The sequence below is a fragment of the Neoarius graeffei genome, chromosome 23 (assembly GCF_027579695.1).
Source record: "Neoarius graeffei isolate fNeoGra1 chromosome 23, fNeoGra1.pri, whole genome shotgun sequence".
In the NCBI taxonomy this organism is placed as follows: domain Eukaryota; kingdom Metazoa; phylum Chordata; class Actinopteri; order Siluriformes; family Ariidae; genus Neoarius; species Neoarius graeffei.
In genome coordinates, this window is record NC_083591.1 from 39,511,793 (window position 1) to 39,536,673 (window position 24,881).

General features: G+C 40.9%; 2 protein-coding genes across 5 annotated transcripts in view; one reads left to right on the forward strand and one right to left on the reverse strand.

Annotated features, from left to right (window-relative positions):
* Positions 1-312: 312 nt before the first annotated feature.
* Positions 313-24,881, forward strand: part of LOC132871713 (semaphorin-4E-like) — a 48,084-nt gene continuing 23,515 nt past the window's right edge. The window contains exons 1-9 of one of the 3 annotated variants that reach the window (XM_060906144.1): positions 314-623; positions 1,304-1,338; positions 13,725-14,045; positions 17,846-17,991; positions 18,626-18,688; positions 19,902-20,000; positions 20,151-20,250; positions 22,632-22,742; positions 23,015-23,166. In XM_060906144.1, coding sequence (XP_060762127.1) covers positions 13,943-14,045; positions 17,846-17,991; positions 18,626-18,688; positions 19,902-20,000; positions 20,151-20,250; positions 22,632-22,742; positions 23,015-23,166 — 774 coding nt within the window. In that variant the 5' untranslated portion in view covers positions 314-623; positions 1,304-1,338; positions 13,725-13,942. Of the gene's footprint in view, positions 624-1,303; positions 1,339-13,724; positions 14,046-17,845; positions 17,992-18,625; positions 18,689-19,901; positions 20,001-20,150; positions 20,251-22,631; positions 22,743-23,014; positions 23,167-24,881 lie in introns of all 3 variants that reach the window. The other 2 variants (XM_060906145.1, XM_060906143.1) reach the window with 2 other exon arrangements.
* On the reverse strand, positions 3,528-10,346 carry LOC132871714 (uncharacterized). 2 transcript variants are annotated; one of them, XM_060906148.1, is made up of 3 exons: positions 9,048-10,346; positions 6,938-7,862; positions 3,528-6,522 (listed from the first exon to the last, which is right to left on the reverse strand). In XM_060906148.1, exons 2-3 carry the CDS (start codon positions 7,569-7,571, stop codon positions 6,230-6,232), a joined length of 927 nt encoding a protein of 308 aa, XP_060762131.1. In that variant the 5' UTR covers positions 7,572-7,862; positions 9,048-10,346; the 3' UTR covers positions 3,528-6,229. The 2 variants fall into 2 exon arrangements, with proteins under 2 accessions (XP_060762131.1, XP_060762130.1); XM_060906147.1 differs by having other exon boundaries at positions 6,938-10,345.

The following is a 24,881-nucleotide window of genomic DNA, read 5'->3' on the forward strand; positions in this document are numbered from 1 at the left end:
CATCTGTTCGTGTCAAGGCTTGCCACAGGTGTTTTGTATGCAGTCATTTACCACATTGAAAAACAAGAAGTCTCATACATTTCATAAGACCTTCGAACATAGATTGTGTTCATCTTAGTTCTCTATTTTAATATGGTGCTAGGATTGGGGATGAAGTTCAAGCCCCTTTGACCAGGAAACAAATGTTCACATTTATACAAGCAGTCAGCATGTAAAGTGTTTGTGCTCCCCTATATACCTCTTCTTCCCTTCTTTTCTCCCTCCTACAGTCACGTGTATGTGTATATGTGTGTGTGTGTGTGTGTGTGTGTGTGTGTGTGTAGCCTGTTGCAGCATGTCCTTTCTTCTCAGCTCCTCAGAAAGTTGAATCTAACTGTAGCTCTTTCACACTTCACTGCAGGACTCTAGCAGTTTGACTTCCAAAGCAACAATGCAGCCTATTCCATGACCTCCACTCACACTGGCCTGGAGGAGCGACAACAGCTTATCCACATTGCCTTGTGACACTGTGCCGCCCCCCCTTTATACACTTCAAGATTTGCTTGTTTTGCTTAAAAGACAAGAGGAGCATGTGTCAGATCAAGCTGCAAAGCTGCAAAGAGACTGAGAGTGGGTTACAAAAGGTAAGCCTCTTATCTGGATTGTCAAATTTGCACTGAAATCAAACTGGCTTACCATGGGAACAAGTTGTTGATGAGATTTATTGATTGCCTTTTTTTTTTATGCATTTTGGTATCAGATCGAGCCAGACAATATTGCACTGAATTTATGAATCTGCCTATGCAATGATGTAGTACTTAAGTCCTTGACTTGGAATTAACAAATACAGTGCTGTTCATGGCCTAAAAGCAACAAAGCTGACTGAAATTATGATTCTCCCACCACCATGCTTTACAGTTAGCAAGATATGTTGGTATCTCGTTCCCTTTCCCCATCAAAAACATAGCATTTGTTGTTGTTGTTGTTGTTTGATCTGTCCATAGAACTTTAAGAAATGGTATGGAACATCTAGATGGGCTTTTGAAACTTTGTGCAGCAATATTTATTTGTCGATTGATTGATTGATTGATTGATTGATTGATTGAAAATCAGTGGCTTTGTCCATAGTGTCCTTCCATTTGCATTGTTCTAACAGCAGATACATGAACAAGCTTTTGCAAGGTCTAGTTGCTTATATTTGCACTTGTCATAGTTATAACAAATACTTCTGGATTAAATACTGTATATCGATTGCTTTTTTTTCCTGTTCATTGTAAATTTCTTTGAGCATCAACTCAAACCTGACAAGGAATTCTATCTGTAGTGTTGTAGGGTTCGAATCCTGGACTTGGAATTAAGGTAACTATTGATGTCTTGTATCTTGACAACCTTTTTTAAAATTTTGCATGAAATACAGTACCTGTAAATTGACTTGACTTGAGGGTAAGGGTGAGATTACTTTCATTTCAGAGCAAGTGACTCAATTACAATACTCTGTCCTTCTGTAGTATAGTATGCATTCTAAATAAAAGAATATTTATAGTCATGGAAATTTCCCAAGACGCACTGGTCTGATGAGTATTTCTGTAAGCTTCACTGCAAAACATTTCAGCCTTGTTTAGTTGTGTTCACTTACTTTTTCTCTTCAACTCAACGAGCTCTGAAAAGTGTTTTAATTTGAACTAATCTGTGCAAGTTTTCAAAGGTTAGACTTGAATTACTGAGGTGTCTTGATTAATTGAGACTTTTTCTGAGTTGAAACGAAGATAATCGTCAAATTGAGTTAACTTGCATTTTCAAGGCAGCAGGTGAACTTGCATTTCCAAGTTAAACTAATTTGAAATGTTTTGCAGTGTACTCTTTCTCTGGGTTTTTTTTTTAAGTTTCCTATCAGGAAATGACTTATTTTTTAAACCTGTGTGTACATGCATTTGTTGTGGGCACATTTCTGGGTACTTGACCCTGGACTATGTAAAGCTGCAAAAACATTTTCTGACATTGTGACAGGTTTTGGCTCATCTCCTCAGCCTGGGCGCAGGCATGTTCAGAGCATAGTGCTCACTGGTCTCCGAGCAGCATTGCTCAATGGCAATTCCAATGCCATTGAAAAACACCCTGCAGGGTTTGGCTTGTTTCATGATAAGGGCCGAAAGTTACAGTTTAAGTTCTAAAGTTTATTTACTAGTCAGTGTCGAGAGACTGAAATTATTCTTCCTTCCTCCAACCCATGTAGGGTGCACAACATTTTTTTTTTTTTGTCGTGGTTGTTTTCACTTCCTCTATGCATTTTTGTCTTCCATCTTGCTGAATACCTGGTTTGAGTAAGCAACAGGCTATAATTAACTGTCTCATGTGTGTTAGGAGCTGGGATTAAATGGACTAGTCTTCAGGGCTATCTATTTTATGAGCAGTGGTCAAATTGTGGTCTATTCATATATCTGGGATTAGTCTGTCCATTTCTTTAAGTTTCTCTCAAATGTATTTAAATTGCTTTAAGCCTGTAATGAAATCAAACCAATTTCACAAGAAGAAGGAAGTGGCTCTTCAATTTGAGGATGCTTGAAAAAGCTTACAGTGCCTTTCAAAAGTATTCACCTTGCCCTGGTGTTTTTCCTATTTTGTTGCTTTACAACCTGAAATTAAAATGGATTTTTATTTGGATTTTATGTAATAGCGCGAACAAAATGGTTCACATGGTTGAAAAGGGATGGAAAAAAATGCCTTGCTTAAAAGAAAAAAAAACAAGAAAACTGAAAAGTTGTGAGTGAGTGCACATGTATTCACCCACTTTATTGTGAAACCACTACATAAAATCCAGTCTAAACCACTGACAACTTGTGACTTCAGAAGTCACACAATTAGTTGATTAAGATCCACTGGTGTGCAATCTAAGTGTTACATGATGTCAGTATAAATACACCTGTGCTGAAAGTCCCCTGAGTCTGCAACACCACTAAGTAAATAATATGAAGTCCAAGGAACTATACAAAAAGGTCAGAGATAAAGTTGTGGAGAAGTATAAATCAGGGTTGGGTAATAAAACAAATATCAAACTTTGATCATCTCATGGAGCACCAGTAAATCCATTATAACAAAACAGAAAGAATATCACACCACTACAAATCTGACAATAGAAGCCTACCCATCAAAACTCACAGACCAGGCAAGGATTCAACAAAGATACCAAAGATAACACTGAAGGAGCTGCAAAGATCCACAACAGAGATGGGAGTATCTGTCCATAGGACCACTTTAAGCTGTACACTTGACAGAGTGGGGTTTTATGGAAGAATGACCAGAAAAAAGCCACTGCTCAAAGAAAAAAAAAAACCCTGAGAAAGCACGTTTGGAGTTTGCCAAGTATGTGGCAGACTCGCCAAACACATGGATGAAAGTTCTCTGGTCAGATGAGATTAAAATGGTACTTTTTGACCACCATAGGAAACACTATATGTGGTGCAAACCCAACACTTCCCATCACCCTGAGGTCACCATTCCTACAGTTGTAATGGAAATTTCTAATAAACACTTCAAAACGCTTAGCAGTCGTCTTTTCAGTTATTTATTATAGTAGATCATATAAACAGATATATAAAATAGGAAGGGAAAGAAGAAAAGAAGAGAAGACACCACTTCTGATGCCGAGAGTATGCGTACTCTGAGTTGTGTTTTAGTGGCTGTTATCTATTATACTCTAAAGGCATTCGCTTACTGCTTGCATCTTCACGTGATTGGCTCAAGATTTTCTATGAAGCTTTGTTAAAGCGTGCACCTGGCGTGCTCTGGTATGTGCAGGCGGATGCAAGTTAGGGAGAGCTCAAGCTCCCTGCTTATCACCACCGAGGTCAGGAAAGGTGGTTACATCATGAGAAGATGCGTAGTTAGGACGAACTCAAGCACCCTGCTCATTACCACCAAGGCCACAGAAAAGTGATTACAACCAGGGCCCGTTCTGCCCTAATCTGGACCCGGGTGCAACATCGAGCAACCCCCCCAAAAAAAAAAATCACACACGCACCAGTCTAAATCAGGACAACCATCACATAACTATAACTATAAACATTTTACATCAACTATTTTAACTAAATGGGCTATAATAAATAAGCCTGCAGCCACAGCGGACTGCCTTAAAAAGTAACCATTCAATTTCGACCCTGCATTTATTTTCTTTCCTTTTCTGAAAACCCGATTTGTGTCCAGACATTTTGTTCTGCTACCAATGAACTAACTCGTCAGGTCTCGTCTCTCAAGCCCGCGATGATTCCCGTGGGAAGGGCAACAATTGGTACATTTTTACAAACAACCAATAAACAGCCAATAGGGAGGTTGCAACGTTCAGGCTCTCCTTTGCTCAGAGACACTCAGTAATGCACTTATTCAGGAACAGAGAGAACTCTTTATTTTTTATTCTATCTTATTTTTGGGGGCCCCTCTCCACACCAGTCCTGGGTGCAAATGCTACTGTTGCTACCCCTCCAGAACCGGCCCTGATTACAACATTGGAAAAAACATCTTTCTCAGTATATTAGGCCACTTGAGCTCAACACACAGAGAAATAGAGAATATGAATGTTCATCCACTAAATTTCCGTCACATTCTCCCCCCTTTTTATCCTACAGGATAATAATTGCTAAAGGAAAAGAAATGTACACAATTTCAGTTATAAGAGTTCCCAGAGAGATTCGACTTAACACGTCATTGAGTGTACAGGGATAATGCTAAGGCTGTTTTGTAAGACATAGACATCTTAAGTTAATGCTAGCAAGCTATATACATAGATCAGGAATAATAGAACAGATCAAATCAAATCAAGTTTATTTGTATAGCGCTTTTAACAATAAACATTGTCGCAAAGCAGCTTTACAGAATTTGAACGACTTAAAACATGAGCTAATTTTATCCCTAATCTATCCCCAATGAGCAAGCCTGTGGCGATGGTGGCAAGGAAAAACTCCCTCAGACGACATGAGGAAGAAACCTCGAGAGGAACCAGACTCAAAAGGGAACCCATCCTCATTTGGGTAACAACAGGAAACAATCATAAATGAAATTGCTTTAAGTTAGGACTAATTCATGTCAACTGTGCTGATATCATCAAACGGTGGGTTATAGTCTTTGTGTGGGTTTGGAGGCCAGTCAGGTAAGTCATCTGAGTCTATTTTCCCATCTGGTAACCAATATTTGTCAGCTGCCTCTGAAACACAGACATACAACATTGACAGAAAACAGGGAGCAAACATAGCATCACAATCACTAAGCCCAGGACCGGTATGGTGGATAGAATTAGAGTCTTCCATCCACTAAACCAACATGATCAGCTGTCTTCAACTCCTCCATGTTCATCTGCTCATAATTGTTCAGCAACCTTGCACATCTTGTTCAGTGCCTCAGTAATGTTACCGAGTTAACCCTTGCCCTTCTTGACGTGTATTGGTGCTCAGAGGGCGGGCACGCCCTATCAGCCCTCGTCCCACCTCACCGGGACTTGGAGGAAACTCGAAACCCTAAGACTTGTCTATCGGCTAGACACTGAAATGCTCTTCCCTATTGAGGGTGTGTACGTGATTGATGTGATACTTGCACTGTTCCATGCAGTGATGCCTTTCTTCCTCACAAGCTTTAGTCAGCGTCTGGTCACTTAGGCCTTCCTCTTCCTCCTGCTCAGCCGGTTCAGGAACCCTCCTGTAGTGGCTAGCGTGGATCCACATCACACTGCCTGTGACCTTCACTGCCATTGGGGTCGTGAGCAGGACCTGGAATGGGCCATTCCACCGTGGCTTGTTCCACTTGGTTCATTGGAAGTCCTTCACCATGATCCAATCCTCTGGTTGTAGATCATGCAGAGGTCCCTCAGTGGGTTTGGGAAGTGCTTCTTTTACCTGTTTGTGGATAGATTTCAAAGCAGAGGACAACGTTGCACAGTAATTCAACATTGCATCATCACACAGTGTGGTGTCCGGCAGTGTTCCTTGAACTGGCCCTATCCCCATGTTGGGTACTCGTCCAAACAGAATTTCAAAATGGGCTTAACCCATGTTTAGGTCTAGTTTGCATCCTCATTTGTGTGAGTACTACAGGGAGGACCTTTGTCCATCCTAGCCCTGTTTCTGCACAAGCTTTGCTTAGTTTATTTTAAGGGACCCATTTTCCCTCTCTAAGTGTCAGTTCAATGAAGTCCATTTGGAGATGATCAAATGGTTTGTCTGGTATTGGGTGTGCTGCTTGAGTTAGTTTGATACCTTGACCTGCATTATGTTGTGCACATATCAAGCATTGCTTGCAAAATTTTGCAGCATAATTTGAAAACCCATTTGTGAACCATCTCTTTGTTACTTCTGCTACCATCCCCCCTTTTGACACATGGGTGAGTCCATGTGCCAATTTTGCATAGAAAGGGAACATGTATTTTGGTAAACAGGGACGGCCCGAGGGACAAACCCAGACCAAGTTTGCAAAGATACAGCCGGCCTGTTTCCAGACTCGTCTCTTGTCCTGGGTGGCAGTGCTCTGAAGGTCCGCTAGCTGTAAACAGGGGGTAGAAACCTGAGGAAAAAACAAGGTTAGAGGGTGAACTGGAAGCTGAGGCTGCACACTTAGCTGCCACATCCGCCCTGGCATTCCCTTGAGACACAAGATCAGTATTGTTAGTATGGGCAGCACACTTACACACAGCAATGGCTCTAGGGAGTAGAATAGCATCCAACAACTCAGAGACCAGTTTATGATGTGCAATGGGAGATCCTGTGCTAGTGAGAAAATTTCTGTGTTTCCAAATGGTGCCAAAATCGTGCACAATGCCAAATGTGTACCTGCTGTCTGTAAAAATATTGACAGATTGCCCTGCAGCCAATTTGCATGCCTCAATAAAGGCACAGAGCTCTGCGGCCTGCGTCGATAGGTTTGAGGGCAGACACGATGCCTTGAGGACCTTGTGATCTGAGACTACGGCAAAACCTACTTTGTTCTTTCCCGTCTCTGGAGGCTGAACCATCCACATAGAGGACCATGACTGGATTTTCCAAAGGGTCACTCTTTAAGTCTGCCCTGGGGGAACAAAAATCGTTAGTGAGAGCAACACAGTCATGTGGCTCTCCATCGTCCTCTGTAGGGAGAAGAGAGGCAGAATTCACAACAGAACAACGTTTCACAATGATGTTAGGCATATCAAGCATGACCGTGTTATACTTCAACCATCTCTGTGCTGACAAATGTGACGTCTTTTTCTCCAACAGAAGCAGGGAGACAGCATGTGGGACCAAAAGGGTGAGGTTAGAATACCCCACAATATTTCTGGAGGCAGTTGCCGCCTTTTCAGCTGCAGCAACTGCACGCAGGCAAACAGGGAGTCCAGCCGCCACTGGATCCAGCCTGTTGGAGAAGTAAGCTACAGGTCTCAATCTATCCCCGTGTTTCTGCAAAAGAACAGAGGTCATAAAACCCTTTTTTTCATCGACAGTTTGAACAAATGGTTTATTGGGGTCAGGCAGTCCCAGAGTGGGTGTGGTCTGCAGAGCGCTCTTTAGGGACGTCAGGCGCGTGCGGGACAGCCGCAGCATTGACTGCGTGCAGATCTTGGACAAACCTCCACTCATCGGGCTGGGACAGTTTTCTTGCCTTCTTAACTGGAAAAATAGGAGTGCGCACTGGAGAGCCCTGGAAAGGGACAATTACATCTGCCTTCAGCAACGAATCAAAGACCGGTCTTATACCTGCGATTGCTTCTGGTTTGAGTGGGTACTGGGTCTGTTTAGGCCTGAAATCTGATTTGGGGGTGATCACCACTGGTTCAGCATTCTTTATTAGGCCCACATCATGTTTACCCTTTGCCCAAACGGAATTTGGAACTCCCACCAATTTGGGGTGCACCTCTGCTGGAGTTATGCCTGTGGAAACAGAGACAAACAGGCCACTATGGCCGGGGTCCCCAGGACCCTGGTCATCAGTGGCTAATATTACGCTGCACTTAACTTAGCATGACTTTGTTTGTAGACCTCAAGCTTTTGGCAAAACAACACACTAGGGTCCTCTGTTTGGGACCATTCATTGCCATTGGCTGCGCACTTCTTGACCCACTCCCCACGTCTTTCCAATGGGCGGCTCGTGGCCTTGCTAATGAGACATGGGATATAGAACTAATGATGTCTAAGAAATCATGTTGGCAGCAGTCGACCTCAGAGTCCTTGGACATGAGGCCGCATATAACATGTTTGAGAACACTGCAATGAACATTGATGCAGCTGTTTGGACAAAAAGTAAAGTGGACCTGCACAGCGGAATAATGTTTAGATCAATACATAGTTTGAGGGTCAATCTTTCACATGCATGGGGGTCTGCAAACCAAGTCTTTTCAAACTCTACATCTTGCCCTTGGTGAACATGTGCTGTGCAGTGTAAATCTTCCTCTTTCATATAATCTGTGTCAACTGATGAGGTGTTCAAGTGTGCGAGCTGTACAAGGTGTTTGGGAGTTTGTGCGAGTTGATCTGAGCAGAGCCACCAGACATACACATACAGAGGGCTTCCAAACCTATACACACCGCACATTTCACTTACTTCAATAGTTAGTCCATCTGGAGTGGACGTGAGATTTACTCCTAATTTGCACATTAAATCACATGCTAACAAATTTACTGGACATGTATGTGAGATGAGAAATGAGTGGGATGTAACTTTTCCTCCCTCGCTTTCACATGGGAGGTTGACTGAGAAAGTTTCGGTTACAGGTCGTCCTGAGATGCCCATTGTCTGAATAGAATTTGAGCTGAGCGGTGGGTCTACTGGAAGTACCCCATGTTGTATCACTGAATGTGCTGCTCCAGAATCTACTAAAAAGGTTAACACATGCCCACACACAGTGAGGGGCATGCAAGGGAGTTTAGAGAAGGGAGTAGTTGTGTATTTTAACAAACTTAATGCAACTTCAGGTGTATTTATATGGACTGGTGTATCGGGCGTTTCCGTGTAGTCTTGCTGTTGCATGCAGGTGCTGCCACTAATGTGTTTAATGTTATGTGAATGCTCCTGTCTATGTGTATGTGTATCATCAGGTGTGTGTGTGTGTTTGTTACCTCCCCTGTTCTCTGTGCGGGGCCCGTTCCCGGAGTCCACCCATCAGTCTGCTTTTCTGTACTCCTCACAGGGCCTCTGGCTGCTACTGTGGAGACAATTTCGAGCAATGTGTCCCTTCTGATTGCAGTTGTAGCAGGTTGAGCCTTTTATCCAGGACGAGTAACTCCAGGTCGTCCTGTCTCGGCCCCTACTTCGACCTCTTCCTCTAGGTCCAGGCTGAGCAGTCTGGAGAAGAGTTAGAGTGGCGGCGTGTAGGTCTTGGTCTCTTTGTGCCGACTTTGTCTTCTCCTTCTCTTTCAGCAGCTTTTCTGCATGCACAGTGTACTGCTCAATCTTGGTGAGGCTCAGGAGTGCCCTCCACTGCAGCCAGGGTCACGGGCCTGGTCAGGCCACTGTGTTTTTTTCTCATGCGCGGCGGTGAGACGGGCGAGAAACACTGACACCACTTCACATCTTCTTGCTTACACATACTGATCTTAGTAATGTCTATGTTCAAGGGAAAAGCACTGTCCAGACGAGCACAGAGAGCAATGATGGTATCTCTGTACTCACCATTGCCAGCCACGCTCCAGTCTGGTGGAGTCATTCGCTGGTCAGCTTCCGGCTGCTCTTTGGAAACTTTGTTCCAATCTGTACCCATCTTGGTCATGATTAGGCGGCGAAGTTCATGGGTGGTCGGTCAGAATTCTCTGCAAAACATCAACAGTTCATTACCAAATCTCTTTCCTCCTACCTCTCTCACATTGGGAAGAGAAGCCATGCTTTCCTTCATGTCAGCTGTCATCCAGGGTCTGCAGACTAGAAGCACGCTGTCAGCTCCAGCCACTTCCACCATTGGAAGATGAAGAACTTCAGACTTTAGATTATGGCCTTGTGGACCCACTGGTGAGCACGTGGTCAGGTCCAGGAGGGTGTCTTTTCCATCACCATATGCAAGACCGGATCTCATGTGTGACAGAGAAGCGCTGAGAGGCGCTGATGCTGGAGGCGGCTGGTAGGCTGGGAGAGATTCCAGAGGCTCAGTTTTTTTTTTTGTCTCGACTTCTCCCCCTTTCTGTGGGTGAAGCGCTTGTGGGAGTGATGCTCCGCCTTGCTGAGGAGGCAGTGTGTGTCGGGGTGGTGGGGCAGACTCCAGGTCAGGGTCCATCTGAAATTTCAAACACTGAGAAGAGGGTGAGAGCCCTGCCTGTCGTTTCTCTCTTTTGTACTCTCTCTTAAGTGTTTCTTCTTTCCATGCAGAAAACGCCCTCCAGTCCCCTAAAAACTTAACATTATCTGCAGACTCTTCTTTTCCCTTCTGTTTCAACTTTTCTTCTAACTGTCCTATCTGCCTGGGACTAAAACTGTCCTTCTCAGGGAATTCTAAGTCCATTACCCATATATCAAACTGTGCCAAATAATCCTCACCATACGAGGTTTTCAGAAACTGGATGTTTGGGCTGTCATAGGAACAGCCAATTCTTATTATAGCACATGTAGCTTCACACTTACTTGCTTTTTCTTTTCTTTCCCTAACTTACTGTTTCTGTTCCTCATTATACACTGTTATATCAATAGGTTATGACAACAATGGATGAGTTTTTATTTGGATCACAAGAAGAACAAGTTGGACTATGTCCAAAAATGCAACACAATAATCTTTTAGGTGTGTTCTTATTAGTAAACAATTTATCTGACATTTGCCTTAAACTAAAGTAGGTATCATTTAGCACAACAACCTCAAAGACAACTCGCGCTTGTGCACAAAATCTATTTCTCTGTTTTAGAATTTGGAGGAGGACAGTACTCTGTTAATTCATCAATATTTTGCGTGCACATCGGTGTGTCTTTGCGTTTTCGCGATCGAACCTCTCTATCCCATTCCCCCGATGGGCCAGTTGTTCACACAGAACAAAGGGAGCAAGATTCAATTCCCACGAATCGCTGAACGTGAATCCGTCGAAACACGCACCCGTACTTCCCCTCCTCAAGTAGGCGAGCGATTACCCAGTCGTCACTTAGGCGGATAATTCTCTTACACAACCCAATAAACTACTCGCAGTTTATTGTCTCAAAATCGTGTTTTATCCGTTGTCTGCAAACATATTGATGGTACCACAGCTTAGCAGTCCTCCTGGGCTCGGACAAACTTCTGTCCGTCTCTTATATCAGTCTTCCTTGACTGGGACAATCTCTGTCCATTTCTTATATCAGTCTTCATTGACTAGGACAAATCTCTGTCCGTCTCTTATATCATTTTTTAAATATTAGGACAAATCTCTGTCCATTTCTTGTATCATTCTTTAAATGCTGTTTCCACTAATTTCTTTACACAAGAATGCAAAGTCATCACTTACTGGTTTGGTGAGCCCTGATGGCCTGGTCTCTCGTCCGAGTTCTCAGCTCTGCACCGTAGCCTTGGGAGTGTTCCGTCGTCCGAGGATCAGACGCATAGGGCCCACCCAGGGGACGCCAAATTGTAATGGAAATTTCTAATAAACACTTCAAAACGCTTAGCAGTCGTCTTTTCAGTTATTTATTATAGTAGATCATATAAACAGATATATAAAATAGGAAGGGAAAGAAGAAAAGAAGAGAAGACACCACTTCTGATGCCGAGAGTACGCGCACTCTGAGTTGTGTTTTAGTGGCTGTTATCCATTATACTCTAAAGGCATTCGCTCACTGCTTGCATCTTCACGTGATTGGCTCAAGATTTTCTATGAAGCTTTGTTAAAGCGTGCACCTGGCGTGCTCTGGTATGTGCAGGCGCATGGGAGTTAGGGAGAGCTCAAGCTCCCTGCTTATCACCACCGAGGTCAGGAAAGGTGGTTACATCATGAGAAGATGCGTAGTTAGGACGAACTCAAGCACCCTGCTCATTACCACCAAGGCCACAGAAAAGCGATTACAACATTGGAAAAAACATCTTTCTCAGTATATTAGGCCACTTGAGTTCAACACACAGAGAAACAGAGAATAGGAATGTTCATCCACTAAATTTCCCTCACACAGTGAAGCATGATGGTGGCAGCATCATTCTGTGGGGATACTGTTCATCAGCAGGGAATAAAAACTGCTCAGGATTGAAGGGAAGATGGATGGCACAAAATACAGTGCAATTATTGAGGAAAACCTGTTTTAGTCTGCCAGAGATTCAAGACTCAGACAGAAGTTTAGCTTCCAGCAGGCAGAGGTGGACAGTAACAAAGCACATTTACTCGAGTACTGTACTTAAGTACACTGTTTGAGTATCTGTACTTTACTTGAGTATTAATTTTTTCGGCAACTTATGACTTTAACTTCACTACATTTGAAAGACAAATATCATGCTTTTTGCTCCACTACATTTCTATCAAGGTCCTTGTTGCTCGTTACTATGAAGTGGCTTTGAAAGTGGATGTTTTTTTTCTTTTCTAAAACGTGATTGATTTTTTCGCAGGTGACACTGAGACAGCCTATCAGTAATCACTAGGGTCACATCACATCCATAGACTGGATGAAATCAAGTTCAATGATTTCTCCACAACATTATTTAACACAATCAGTTGATGGCAGAATGGAATGGAGCAAAAGGTGGATCTACAAAGTATTAACTTGGGGGGGGGTTTAATACCTATGCACACTTCAGATTTCTGCTTTTTCATCTTAATTATTGTTTGTGTCACAATAAAACAACAATTTTCACATTTAAAGTGGTAGGCATGTTGTGTAAATCAAATGGTGCTAACCCTCCAAAAATCCATTTTAATTCCAGCTTGTAATGCGACAAAACAGGACAAACACCAAGGGGGATGAATAGTTTTGCAAGACACTGTACAAACTGTGAACAGGGTTGTTGGCTAATTTTGAGCTAAAGTATGGCCTTTAAAATGAGCTCTTCAGCTCTCAGTTTCGGATGTCTGAGGTTTTTTTTTGTCATCGATATGTGCATAATTATAGTATCAGAATCATTCGTGCTTGTTCGACTATAATGTTAGGACAGGAAACTGTAACTCATGTATAAACTAGACAGAAAGAAATTAAGAGTGAGCTATACTGTCCTGATTGAAAACAACTGAGTGCTGTGTGAATGACAAAAGTCCCTCAACTCAACTTTGTAGAATGTAATTGTATAGAATTACAATTGTAAAAGGTATTTACACTTCAAAACATTTTAATGTTTTTTTTAAATACAAATATTAGTCACATAAAAATACTTGTTTCTTACATGCCATACACATTCCTGAGATTTCTCTTAAAGACAAGTGAGTGCATATATGAGAATTTACAGTAAGAGATTTAATTCCTTGTCTCAAATGTCATTTTTAAATCCATATCATGTGCAGGACAACAATTTGATTATAATCTGTTCGATTATAATAAATGTTTATAAATCCACACGCTTAATACTTCATGTTGGAAAAAATAGAATTGTTTCACATTGAGTAAAAAATTAAAATGAGTCATTTTGAGTCTGAAGTTGAAGTGATATGCGTGCTGATCTGATGCTTGGCTTAAACTGACAAAGTTCAAAGAAGTGGCTCTTGGCATCTGTGGTTTTGCTACATCCTGTACCAGCATTTACAAAATGTTACCAGAGCAGAAAGAACTTTTGAAGCCACATTTACATCACTATAGCAGTATAACAGAATTATTGCCGCTTCTTATGCTTTTTTCCCCTCCAAATCTCTGTCTCTCTCTCCTTGCTTTCCCAGATGGCCTCACATGGTTCCTGGATCTTTGAAGCGGCAGCCTACATGAATAAAACCAAGCTATATATCTCAGTATGAAGGTGGTGTTGACTGCAAAAGAGAAGTAACGTGGTGAGGCTGAGGTTAAAAAGCGCGGGCAGAAGTCCAGTATTTTACAGTGTCATTGTTTGAGAGACTAAGAGTGGCCTTGTGCTGTAGCAGAGACTTGAAGCGCTAACGACATGTTGTTCCTCCTCATCTTGTCTGTTTGGGGGCCAGCTGTATTGACTTCTGGCCAGGGTTGGCCTTTGTACAGCACACCACGGAAAACGGTTTCTCTGAGCAGTAAGTGAACTGTTTTTTTTTTTCTCTGTCTTTTCAAAAAAAAAAACCCAGGTGCAGATTGGGACTTGGCTGCAAGACATTGCTGCATAATGTTACTGTGATAAGCCTTGCAATAAATTAAAAGCATGTTAATGAGTTGTTGAAGTCATATGGTTAAAAACTGTTCATTTCAATACTTAATTTTGTGAAGGGTTGTTTCACAATCGGGGTATACTTTTTGGGTCCACAGTAGTCCAGAATCAAATGAAAGATTTTTCTGTTGTCCTGCTGCCAAAAATGACCTTTTGAGGTGGAAATGAACTGCACAGAATTTCAGACCTACAGGTCATATACTGGGCATGTTAATTGTGTGAGAAGACAGCATATAGTGTATTTCTAAAATTAACCCACTTTCTTATAGTCTACAAACAGCAGTGTTTGTACATGGTGCTCATTTTTGTAACAACTGAAATAGTGAGAATTCTTGTGGTTTTCTCACGCATTTCAACTGCATATGAAGTTCTGCTGCAAATGTGTCCCACATCTGTTTTAATTCCTGTTTAAAAAATGTTCCCCCTATTGTGCAAGAACTGAGTATTCTGTTTCAAAAGAGATACATCCTGTATTTTCTTTGTTTTTTTAAAAATAATTTACATGTACAACCTCATCATATGGCGAGTGTTTTCCAGAGAGGACGTTTCTGATGGATGAAGGATACACTCGAAGAAACACAGTTTACATAAAAATGTAACTTCCACTTAAGTATTTTTCTATTGTGGATGAAAGTTTATGCTCCAAAATAAAACTTAGTCAGTGCTAAAAATGCCATTCTGAATTTAACCAGTAAACCAGTTGTCTAGAAGTTCAGCACTTCGTGTACCTGACTTTTGCACTCGTTGTACATCGCTCTGGATAAGAGCATCTGCTAAATGCCATGTAATGTAATGTAAAATCTAAATGTAATGATTAAAGTAGAATTAAATGAAATAACCACAAGGTTGAAACTGAGCCTGCATTTGACTTTTACAAATATATTTATAAGAAGTTATAAGATGTCTGTGAAGATTCTCAATCATCCAGGTCATAGTAAACTGTGATACAACCACTTATGAAACATTGAGGAGGGACCCCACAAGTGGTAACAAAAAGAAAGTTGTTAGCTGCTTGCAACAACTAGAAAAGGACCAAGCCATCAACCGATCTGTTTACTACAGATTGTACCCTGGGGAAGCCGTGCCTCTCATATACGGACTCCCCAAGATTCACAAAGAAGGAGCTCCTCTCAGACCTATTATCAGCAGTATAAACTCAGTCACATATAACATTGCTAAACACCTAGCCACCATCTTGGCTCCTCTGGTTGGGAATACACCATATCATGTCAAAAATTCCCAAGATTTTGCTTCTAAAGTTGCAGACCTCAAACTAGATTCAGATGAAACCATGGTTTCCTACGATGTCACTTCTCTGTTCACCTGCATTCCCACCACAGAAGCAGTCGAATCTGTAAGAAAACGACTCCTTCAGGATAGCTCCTTACTGGATAGAACGAAACTCACCACGGATCAGATTTGCACCCTGCTTGACCTCTGCCTGACTACCACTTATTTCCAGTTTAATGAAAGTTTCTACAGACAGAAGCATGGATGCGCCATGGGATCACCAGTGTCCCCTATTGTGGCCAATTTATACATGGAGGAAGTGGAACATATAGATTTGACCACTTTTGCAGGAGTTGCTCCCAGCCATTGGTTTAGATATGTGGATGATACTTGGGTTAAAATCAAAATCCAGGAGGTGGAAGCTTTCTTGAAACACATCAATGCCGTGGATAGCAACATCAACTTCACTCGGGAGGATGTCAGTGGGAATAATCTAGCCTTCTTGGATTGTGATGTACACATTAGACAAGACAGAAGCCTTAGTATCGAGGTCTACCGGAAACCCACACACACAGACCAGTACCTACTTTTCGACTCTCACCACCCACTGGAACATAAATTGGGGGTAATTTATGTTCCAGTGGGTGGTGAGAGTCGAAAAGTAGGTACTGGTCTGTGTGTGTGGGTTTCCGGTAGACCTCGATACTAAGGCTTCTGTCTTGTCTAATGTGTACATCACAATCCAAGAAGGCTAGATTATTCCCACTGACATCCTCCCGAGTGAAGTTGATGTTGCTATCCACTGCATTGATGTGTTTCAAGAAAGCTTCCACCTCCTGGATTTTGATTTTAACCCAAGTATCATCCACATATCTAAACCAATGGCTGGGAGCAACTCCTGCAAAAGTGGTCAAATCTATATGTTCCACTTCCTCCATGTATAAATTGGCCACAATAGGGGACACTGGTGATCCCATGGCGCATCCATGCTTCTGTCATTAGGACCTTGCAACACAGGGCTCAGAACATTCCTACAACATTAGAGGGAAAAGAGAAAGAGCAGAATCATATCAAGAAAGCACTTCAGAATTGCGGTTATCCCAACTGGGCTTTCCTAAAGAGCATAAAAAGGAACATAACTGACAAGGATGATAACAGGAACAAACGCAAGAACATTGTCATTCCCTACATTTCTGGTCTATCTGAGAAACTCAGGAGGATCTTCTACAAACACAACATTCTGGTACATTTCAGACCCAATAACACCCTGAAACAGAAACTGGTCCACCCTAAGGACAGAATACCCAGACACAAACAGGACAACGTAGTGTATGCAATTCAGTGCAGTGAGAATTGCACAAATTTGTATATTGGGGAGACGAAACAACCGCTATACAGGCACTTGGCCCAACACAGGAGAGCCAGCTCCTCAGGCCAGGACTCGGCTGTCTACATTCATCTTAACAATGAAGGACACTCATTTCGGGATTGTGACATACGCATTTTAGCCAGAGAGGATTGTTGGTATGAGCGAGGAGTCAAAGAAGCCATTTTTGTCAACCTGGAACAGCCATCACTGAACAGAGGTGGGGGTCTAAGACATCATTTGTCAACCATCTACAAGGTGGTCTTGGACACTCTTCCCAGACGGCTGGGTGTACGCCAGGACCCAGCTGTTTTCGGGGACTCACAGGAGGACAGAGAGAGTCAGATTGCCATTGATCACCCTAACGGGCAATCCTTTGATCACCCTAATGACTCGCCGTTCACACCCAGCCTCCAGCGACCCACACCAACATGATGCCTCAATGACACCTTAGATGAGCTGGTCATCAGAATTCTGATTCTGAACCAGGAGAGGATAAATATCTGATACTCCCTATTAGTCAGACAGAACTGAGGAAGCCTTTTGGACGAGAGGTGAAACATTTTCAAGAATCTTCAAGCAAGTCCAGTTGCCCATTTCTACCACCCACAAGAAGTTATAAGAGACAGTACTGCTGTTGATAGGGCTGCTGTGTCCCTGTAAAATAAGGTATAAGAAACTCCAGCATGTACATACTGAACCTAGCTGCAGGAGTTAGTTGGTGTTATTCAAAAAGACAACCATGATTGTGAAACAGCCCTTACATTGCACATAGAAGCTCTTACAGGAAATATGGAAAATCCTCACAATATATAATTAAAAAAAAAAACAACTGAGCATTTGGGGCATTTGAATGCTGCAGCATTCAGAAGGTCAGTATTGCAAATCCAAATAACACAAAGCATTATTGGGTTACTGATTAACCAACGATAAAGTATCTTCTGCTAATTTATCACCAAGTCTTACATCTACTTCACTTCTTTGGACTCTTCTTTATTAGAGCAGCACGAGTCTTCCCTCTCAATAGCTACTCCACAACGCTAAGCCCTAAAAGTCTGTTCTGCTGTTGCTAGGTGACAGAGGACATGTTTTTCAAGAGGAGGGAGTGTGGAATTACTCCACCATGCTCCTGAGAGAAGACACTGGTGTGCTCATCCTGGGAGCTCGAGAGGCCATCTTTGCCCTGGACCTCACAAACATCACCCACAAGAAGGCTATGGTCAGGAAAATTATTATTATTATTATTATTATTGTTATTAAAGCTTGTTCACAATCCTCAGGTAGCATTATTTTAATTTAGAACTGACTATAAAATGTTATTCCTAGTTTTTAAATCTCTTGGTACTTCAGGACCTACATCTCAAAATGTCTTCCAGCTTGTGTCTAAAACCTTCACATTCAACATATTAAACTCATGAAGCAGATTTTGGTTTTTGATACCAAACATGTTACCTTTAAATATTATCAACCTTCAAAACTTTTTTCAGTGTAACTTTTAACTGGTGTTTTATTATTTGCCTTAGCCTTACATTATTTTTACATTGTTTATTTTAATTACTGTACATTTATTCTAGTTTCACATATTTATTATATTTTATACATCATTTAAATATTTTTTTCCTTTTTGTCAGTTCTATTTTTATTGCATATTTGTTTCACTATTTTATTTGGCTACATTTTGTTTCATTATGTCTGTATGCATTTTAAATGAATGAAAGGTGCAATAATGATGATGATGATGATGATGATGATGATTATTATTATTATAATTGTTGGGTGTAGTAATACATTTTAACCTGTACTGTATTTAAGACTATATCAGTGGACAATTATACTGAGTATCTCTCTTGTAGGTAAAGTGGGCGGTGACTCCAGATATGCAGAAGACATGTTCATACAAAGGGAAAAGTTTGGAGGTGAATTTTTTTTTGCTGTAAAAATTATAGTTAAATTATCCAGATCAAACCTGTGGGAGTTCCATCAGGGGCTTTTGTTAGATTGGATGTTGACAGGATGTATTTCCTCATAATGTATTGTACAAGAATGATTGTACAACATATATATTTTTAATTAAAAAAAAATACAAATTCAGTGCACAATTTTTAATTAATTTTGGATTTTCTCAAATCAACAGCGTCAAAAATATACATACAGCACACCTAATAATTAGTCAACAGAACAGTTGTTGAATGAATCAGTGATTATTTCCGCAGCGGTGTTAGCAGAGCTCAGGGGAGTGACGAAACAAGGATGAGAACTTTTTTTAAGCAATGTAAATAACTTTTCCTTCAGGATGGTGACACATATGAATGATGTTGATAATCAGTGATAACTCATTTCCTATTGTAAACTTACTTTAAAATTTCGATTTTGACAGTGATGTCTTTACATAAGTAAATTAGGTTATAAATCTAGATGAAGGCAAGATATATTTCCATGGAATTAAAATTAAATACTTAAATGTAATCTCATTCTTTCCTTTTTCACTTACTCACAGTAATCAGGCTTTCAAAATGTTGAAAAGTAGAAGACTTTACTTATGCTTGATATATATATCCAAATAAGACACCAATTTAAAGACAGGAAAGCATATATATATATATATATATATATATATATATATATATATATATATATATATATATAAAATCAGAAAATATCAAACTTTTACTGTATGAAAGGTTTTCCAAGGCCACCACAGATATATATATATATATATATATATATATATATATATATATATATATATAAAGTCTCAAATGTGTGTAACAAATCATACATTTCCTAATACAGTAAAGAACCCAAGGCCATGTTTCTTTCAAACCCTGGTTAGCTTCAACACTTTTGTGCAGTAAATATAAAATGTCCTCTGGAAAGTGTACTAGTGAGGACTGTGTGTAAAACAAACATCATTACTGACAGATCATCTGATTAAGAACAGGTATGCTATCATATAAAGCCCTCATCTGCATCTCATCTTCAGTGAGTCCTTAAACTAGCTCATGTAATTATTCCACGTTATTCGTCTGTCTTGTGTTGTTCTGTGACCTGGTCTGGAATGAACTGAATCTCTGTTTTCTGACAGTCCAGACTGAGATAATTCACTGGACCCTGTTATTTCCGTTCCAGACCGAATGTCGTAATTACATCCGGATCCTTCATAAAATGCCAGACGGCAGGATGTATGTGTGTGGTACCAATGCTTTCAATCCAACCTGTGATTTAATGGTGAGTAATATCTCACATTATTTCACTGCAAAATGTCATTATCATGTTATTGTAGTCATTAGTAAACTTTCAGTCGTTGTGAATATTTTGCTGCATTGTAACACACCATGTAGATGTTTCATGTAGCCTGTGCTGTGTTCTGTCTTCCAGTCTTATACAGACGGCAACCTGGCTCTGGAAAATAAACAAAATGATGGGAAGGGGAAGTGTCCATTTGATCCTTTCCAGAGATACGCCTCTGAACTTGTCGGTAGGTGCTTCATCACTCTTAATGCATAACTGCTCCATGACGTAACAAATTAAAGGACACAATGTTCAGTTAGGGAGTTATTTAAAGTTTAACTTCACTCCAGCTCTGAGCTTAACTCAGTGCATAATTTAGAAAAATGGCTTTTCAAAAAGTAGGCAAGAGGGTCAGGAGACAAGGGAGGTGGGGAGGGGATGAAGAGGGGGTGTAAACTCCTTTGAATGACAAGTCTCAATCAACATGTACAACCCCGATTCCAAAAAAGTTGGGACAAAGTACAAATTGTAAATAAAAACGGAATGCAATAATTTACAAATCTCAAAAACTGATATTGTATTCACAATAGAACATAGACAACATATCAAATGTCGAAAGTGAGACATTTTGAAATTTCATGCCAAATATTGGCTCATTTGAAATTTCATGACAGCAACACATCTCAAAAAAGTTGGGACGGGGCAATAAGAGGCTGGAAAAGTTAAAGGTACAAAAAAGGAACAGCTGGAGGACCAAATTGCAACTCATTAGGTCAATTGGCAATAGGTCATTAACATGACTGGGTATAAAAAGAGCATCTTGGAGTGGCAGCGGCTCTCAGAAGTAAAGATGGGAAGAGGATCACCAATCCCCCTAATTCTGCACCGACAAATAGTGGAGCAATATCAGAAAGGAGTTTGACAGTGTAAAATTGCAAAGAGTTTGAACATATCATCATCTACAGTGCATAATATCATCAAAAGATTCAGAGAATCTGGAAGAATCTCTGTGCGTAAGGGTCAAGGCCAGAAAACCATACTGGGTGCCCGTGATCTTGGGGCCCTTAGACGGCACTGCATCACATACAGGCATGCTTCTGTATTGGAAATCACAAAATGGGCTCAGGAATATTTACAGAGAACATTATCTGTGAACACAATTCACCGTGCCATCCGCCGTTGCCAGCTAAAACTCTATAGTTCAAAGAAGAAGCCGTATCTAAACATGATCCAAAAGCGCAGACAACTTCTCTGGGCCAAGGCTCATTTAAAATGGACTGTGGCAAAGTGGAAAACTGTTCTGTGGTCAGACGAATCAAAATTTGAAGTTCTTTATGGGAATCAGGGACGCGTGTCATTCGGACTAAAGAGGAGAAGGACGACCCAAGTTGTTATCAGCGCTCAGTTCAGAAGCCTGCATCTCTGATGGTATGGGGTTGCATTAGTGCGTGTGGCATGGGTAGCTTACACATCTGGAAAGACACCATCAATGCTGAAAGGTATATCCAGGTTCTAGAGCAACATATGCTCCCATCCAGACGACGTCTCTTTCGTGGAAGACCTTGCATTTTCCAACATGACAATGCCAAACCACATACTGCATCAATTACAGCATCATGGCTGCGTAGAAGAAGGGTCCGGGTACTGAACTGGCCAGCCTGCAGCCTTTCACCCATAGAAAACATTTGGCGCATCATAAAACGCAAGATACAACAAAAAAGACCTAAGACAGTTGGGCAACTAGAATCCTACATTAGACAAGAATGGGTTAACATTCCTATCCCTAAACTTGAGCAACTTGTCTCCTCAGTCCCCAGACGTTTACAGACTGTTGTAAAGAGAAAAGGGGATGTCTCACAGTGGTAAACATGGCCTTGTCCCAACTTTTTTGAGATGTGGTGTTGTCATGAAATTTAAAATCACCTAATTTTTCTCTTTAAATGATACATTTTCTCAGTTTAAACATTTGATATGTCATCTATGTTCTATTCTGAATAAAATATGGAATTTTGAAACTTCCACATCATTGCATTCCGTTTTTATTTACAATTTGTACTTTGTCCCAACTTTTTTGGAATTGGGGTTGTATTTGAAAATGAGCACAGTTTCACAGACTCCCACTCAAGCGTGGGAACTGGGGGACGTGGACTTCCCACTTCTGATAAGAGGGTGTTAACATTCTTTTTTTTTTCCTCTCGAAAAATTTAATGACGTAGAGACATACCAAAAGGTTGACTCTACGTCAGCATCGGTCTTGCAAGAATAAGGATTATTTTCAGCAACAGATGGCGTTTTGAGCCATTTTCATCCCCCACACACAAAAAAAAAACAACGATACAATTGTCAGTTTGTCAGTATTAACAGCAGCATTGATGTGTTTCATCACAGTACAATCACCTCGTTTAGTTTACAGCTCAAAAAACACATGTAAGTGGACCTCTTTAATATGTTTCATTCTTTACTCTTTTTAATTAGTAAATGCATTATTTTTTTTGTGAATGCACATCCACTTTAATACAGATGCTGCTCATGATAGCTGATATGATACTTTTGATAGTTTTATAGGAAAGTAACCGAATGATATCATCCTAATGTTATAATAATATTACAGTTCTTCTTGGCATTTAGATGGAGAGCTGTACTCTGCTACATCTGTGAATTTCCTGGGCTCAGAACTGGCTATGATGCGAAGCTCAGATGACACTGTACGAACTGAATTCATAACCTCCTGGCTCAGTGGTAAGAATTTGTGTGCATGTGCACGCGTGCACACACAAAAAGTCAAGTTGGTCAGTGTGAAAATCAAACATGACGCCAGTATCAATTTTTACATAAATCTTATTGCACTTGGAAAGGGATAACTAGAAGATTTTAGTATTGAAATTGAACCATTTCTGGTATTGTATAAAATTGAAACTTCTAGTTTATATCTAGTTTAGTTGTGACAATCTTTGAACATGAGATTCTTCTACTCAGCTTAAGATTATCACTGATTAGTTCTGTGATTTCAGAGCCCAATTTCATTGGCATGAAGCACGTTGCTGAAGGAAAGGAAAACCCAGAGGGGGACGATGACAAGATTTACCTCTTCTTTAGTGAAACAGCTGTGGAATACGACTCCTACAATAAGCTGGAAGTGTCAAGGGTGGCTCGTGTCTGTAAGGTACTCTTCCCTGCAACAGGATGTTCCTTGGCCAACATTACAGCACTTTTCCCAAATTTAGTCATTTGCATGCAAACAATTAGTTTCCCTATCACACACAACAGATTTTCTAACAGCTCGTTCAACATCTTAGAGCAGCTAAACATGATTGGAGGAGAGCACTAACTGTCCTATTTCATACATCATCATGGGAAAAAGAAAGTATAGATAGTTTTCACTGACATCACGGCATTCCGGGGAACGCCCCCCCAGCCGCCATCTTGCGGGGCAAACAAAACGGACCATTGCCACTACCGGCTATGTTATCTCGGACGAATTTATGAAGTTATATAGTCAGTTTTCTAAAATAAAGATCAATGTCGGCAAAATTAAGCAAACAGAAGTATATAGATACATTAGACGACATCTCACCACAACGGTATGCAGCCAAACTGGCCTTGATTGGGGGAATTGACCCCTACGAAGTGGACAAAGATGCATTTTCAAGTGACTATGCAGGGCTGCCAAAGCCTGAAACTACCAAAGCCTGCTCCAAAACCTGCAACTGACTTCATCAAACTTTAAAGGCTGTCTGATATATACAACTTTATATATTCTACAGCGTGCCTTTTGGCGGATGCCGCCTGAATCGCGCAGATCCGATTTTTTTTTTTAGGGGGGGGCGTTGGAGTGTCTGATTATAATAAGTAAATTCTGTATTAAAATTACTAAATAAGCAAATCCATTACAGTCCATGAAACAGGAAGTATAAGGATGAGAAAAAAACAGTTTAAATTGGAAAGCTGTGCACATTTGCGCAGCCCGAGCGGTGTGCAGGACTGCGCAAATGTGCGCAGCTTTCCGATTACTGTTTTTTTTTCTCATCCTTATACTTCCTGTTTCATGGACTGTAACGGATTTGCTTATTTAGTAATTTTAATACAGAATTTACTTTGAAATTATAATCAGACACTCCAACGCCCCCCCCCCCCCCCAAAAAAAAAAAAAATCGGATCTGCGCGATTCAGGCAGCATCCGCCAAAAGGCGCGCTGTTTGCATCCCAAACACAAATCAAATCATACAGAATAGACCTAAAATGTTTTTCAAAAATGACCCTTGCGTGAGTGAAGTGACAAGTTTCAAATAGAAACATGACAAACGAGCGATATTAAGTGTACATTACAATGTAAACGTACACTCAGCGGCTCCAGTTAGGCATTCTCCAGAGATTGTTCACATGATGTTTTGGTTTCCAAAAACAAACTTAAACACAATTGATTGTTTATTTAAACAACTTAGCACTTATAAAATGATCGGAGCAGACTATGCTGTGTTTGGAAGGCTGATAATCCTTGCAGTTGATTCTCGCAAGCCATAGATTTCTCCTTTGTATGCTGAGTTTCTTTGTTTGCTCGCCTTCGTGCTCCCGTACAGTGGGAATTCCATAAAAGCTCCACTTGACTTCATCACCTGACCTATTACGACAGCCGTGAATACAACAGGTGTGCACCATTGCTAGCTTTAAATAGCCTGCTTGGGTTCTTTTGAAGACTTTGTACTCGCGCGTTACAATGTGTGCTCAGTCACCCGTACGGTAAGCTTGACCCGCAAGATGGCCGCCACTAGGGAATCCCCGACTCTGTGATGTCATGTGAAAACTATCTATACCCTTCTTCAAGTCTATGTTTTTATTCATCGGGGCCTAAATAACAATTGTGCAGTCCTCTCCAACTTC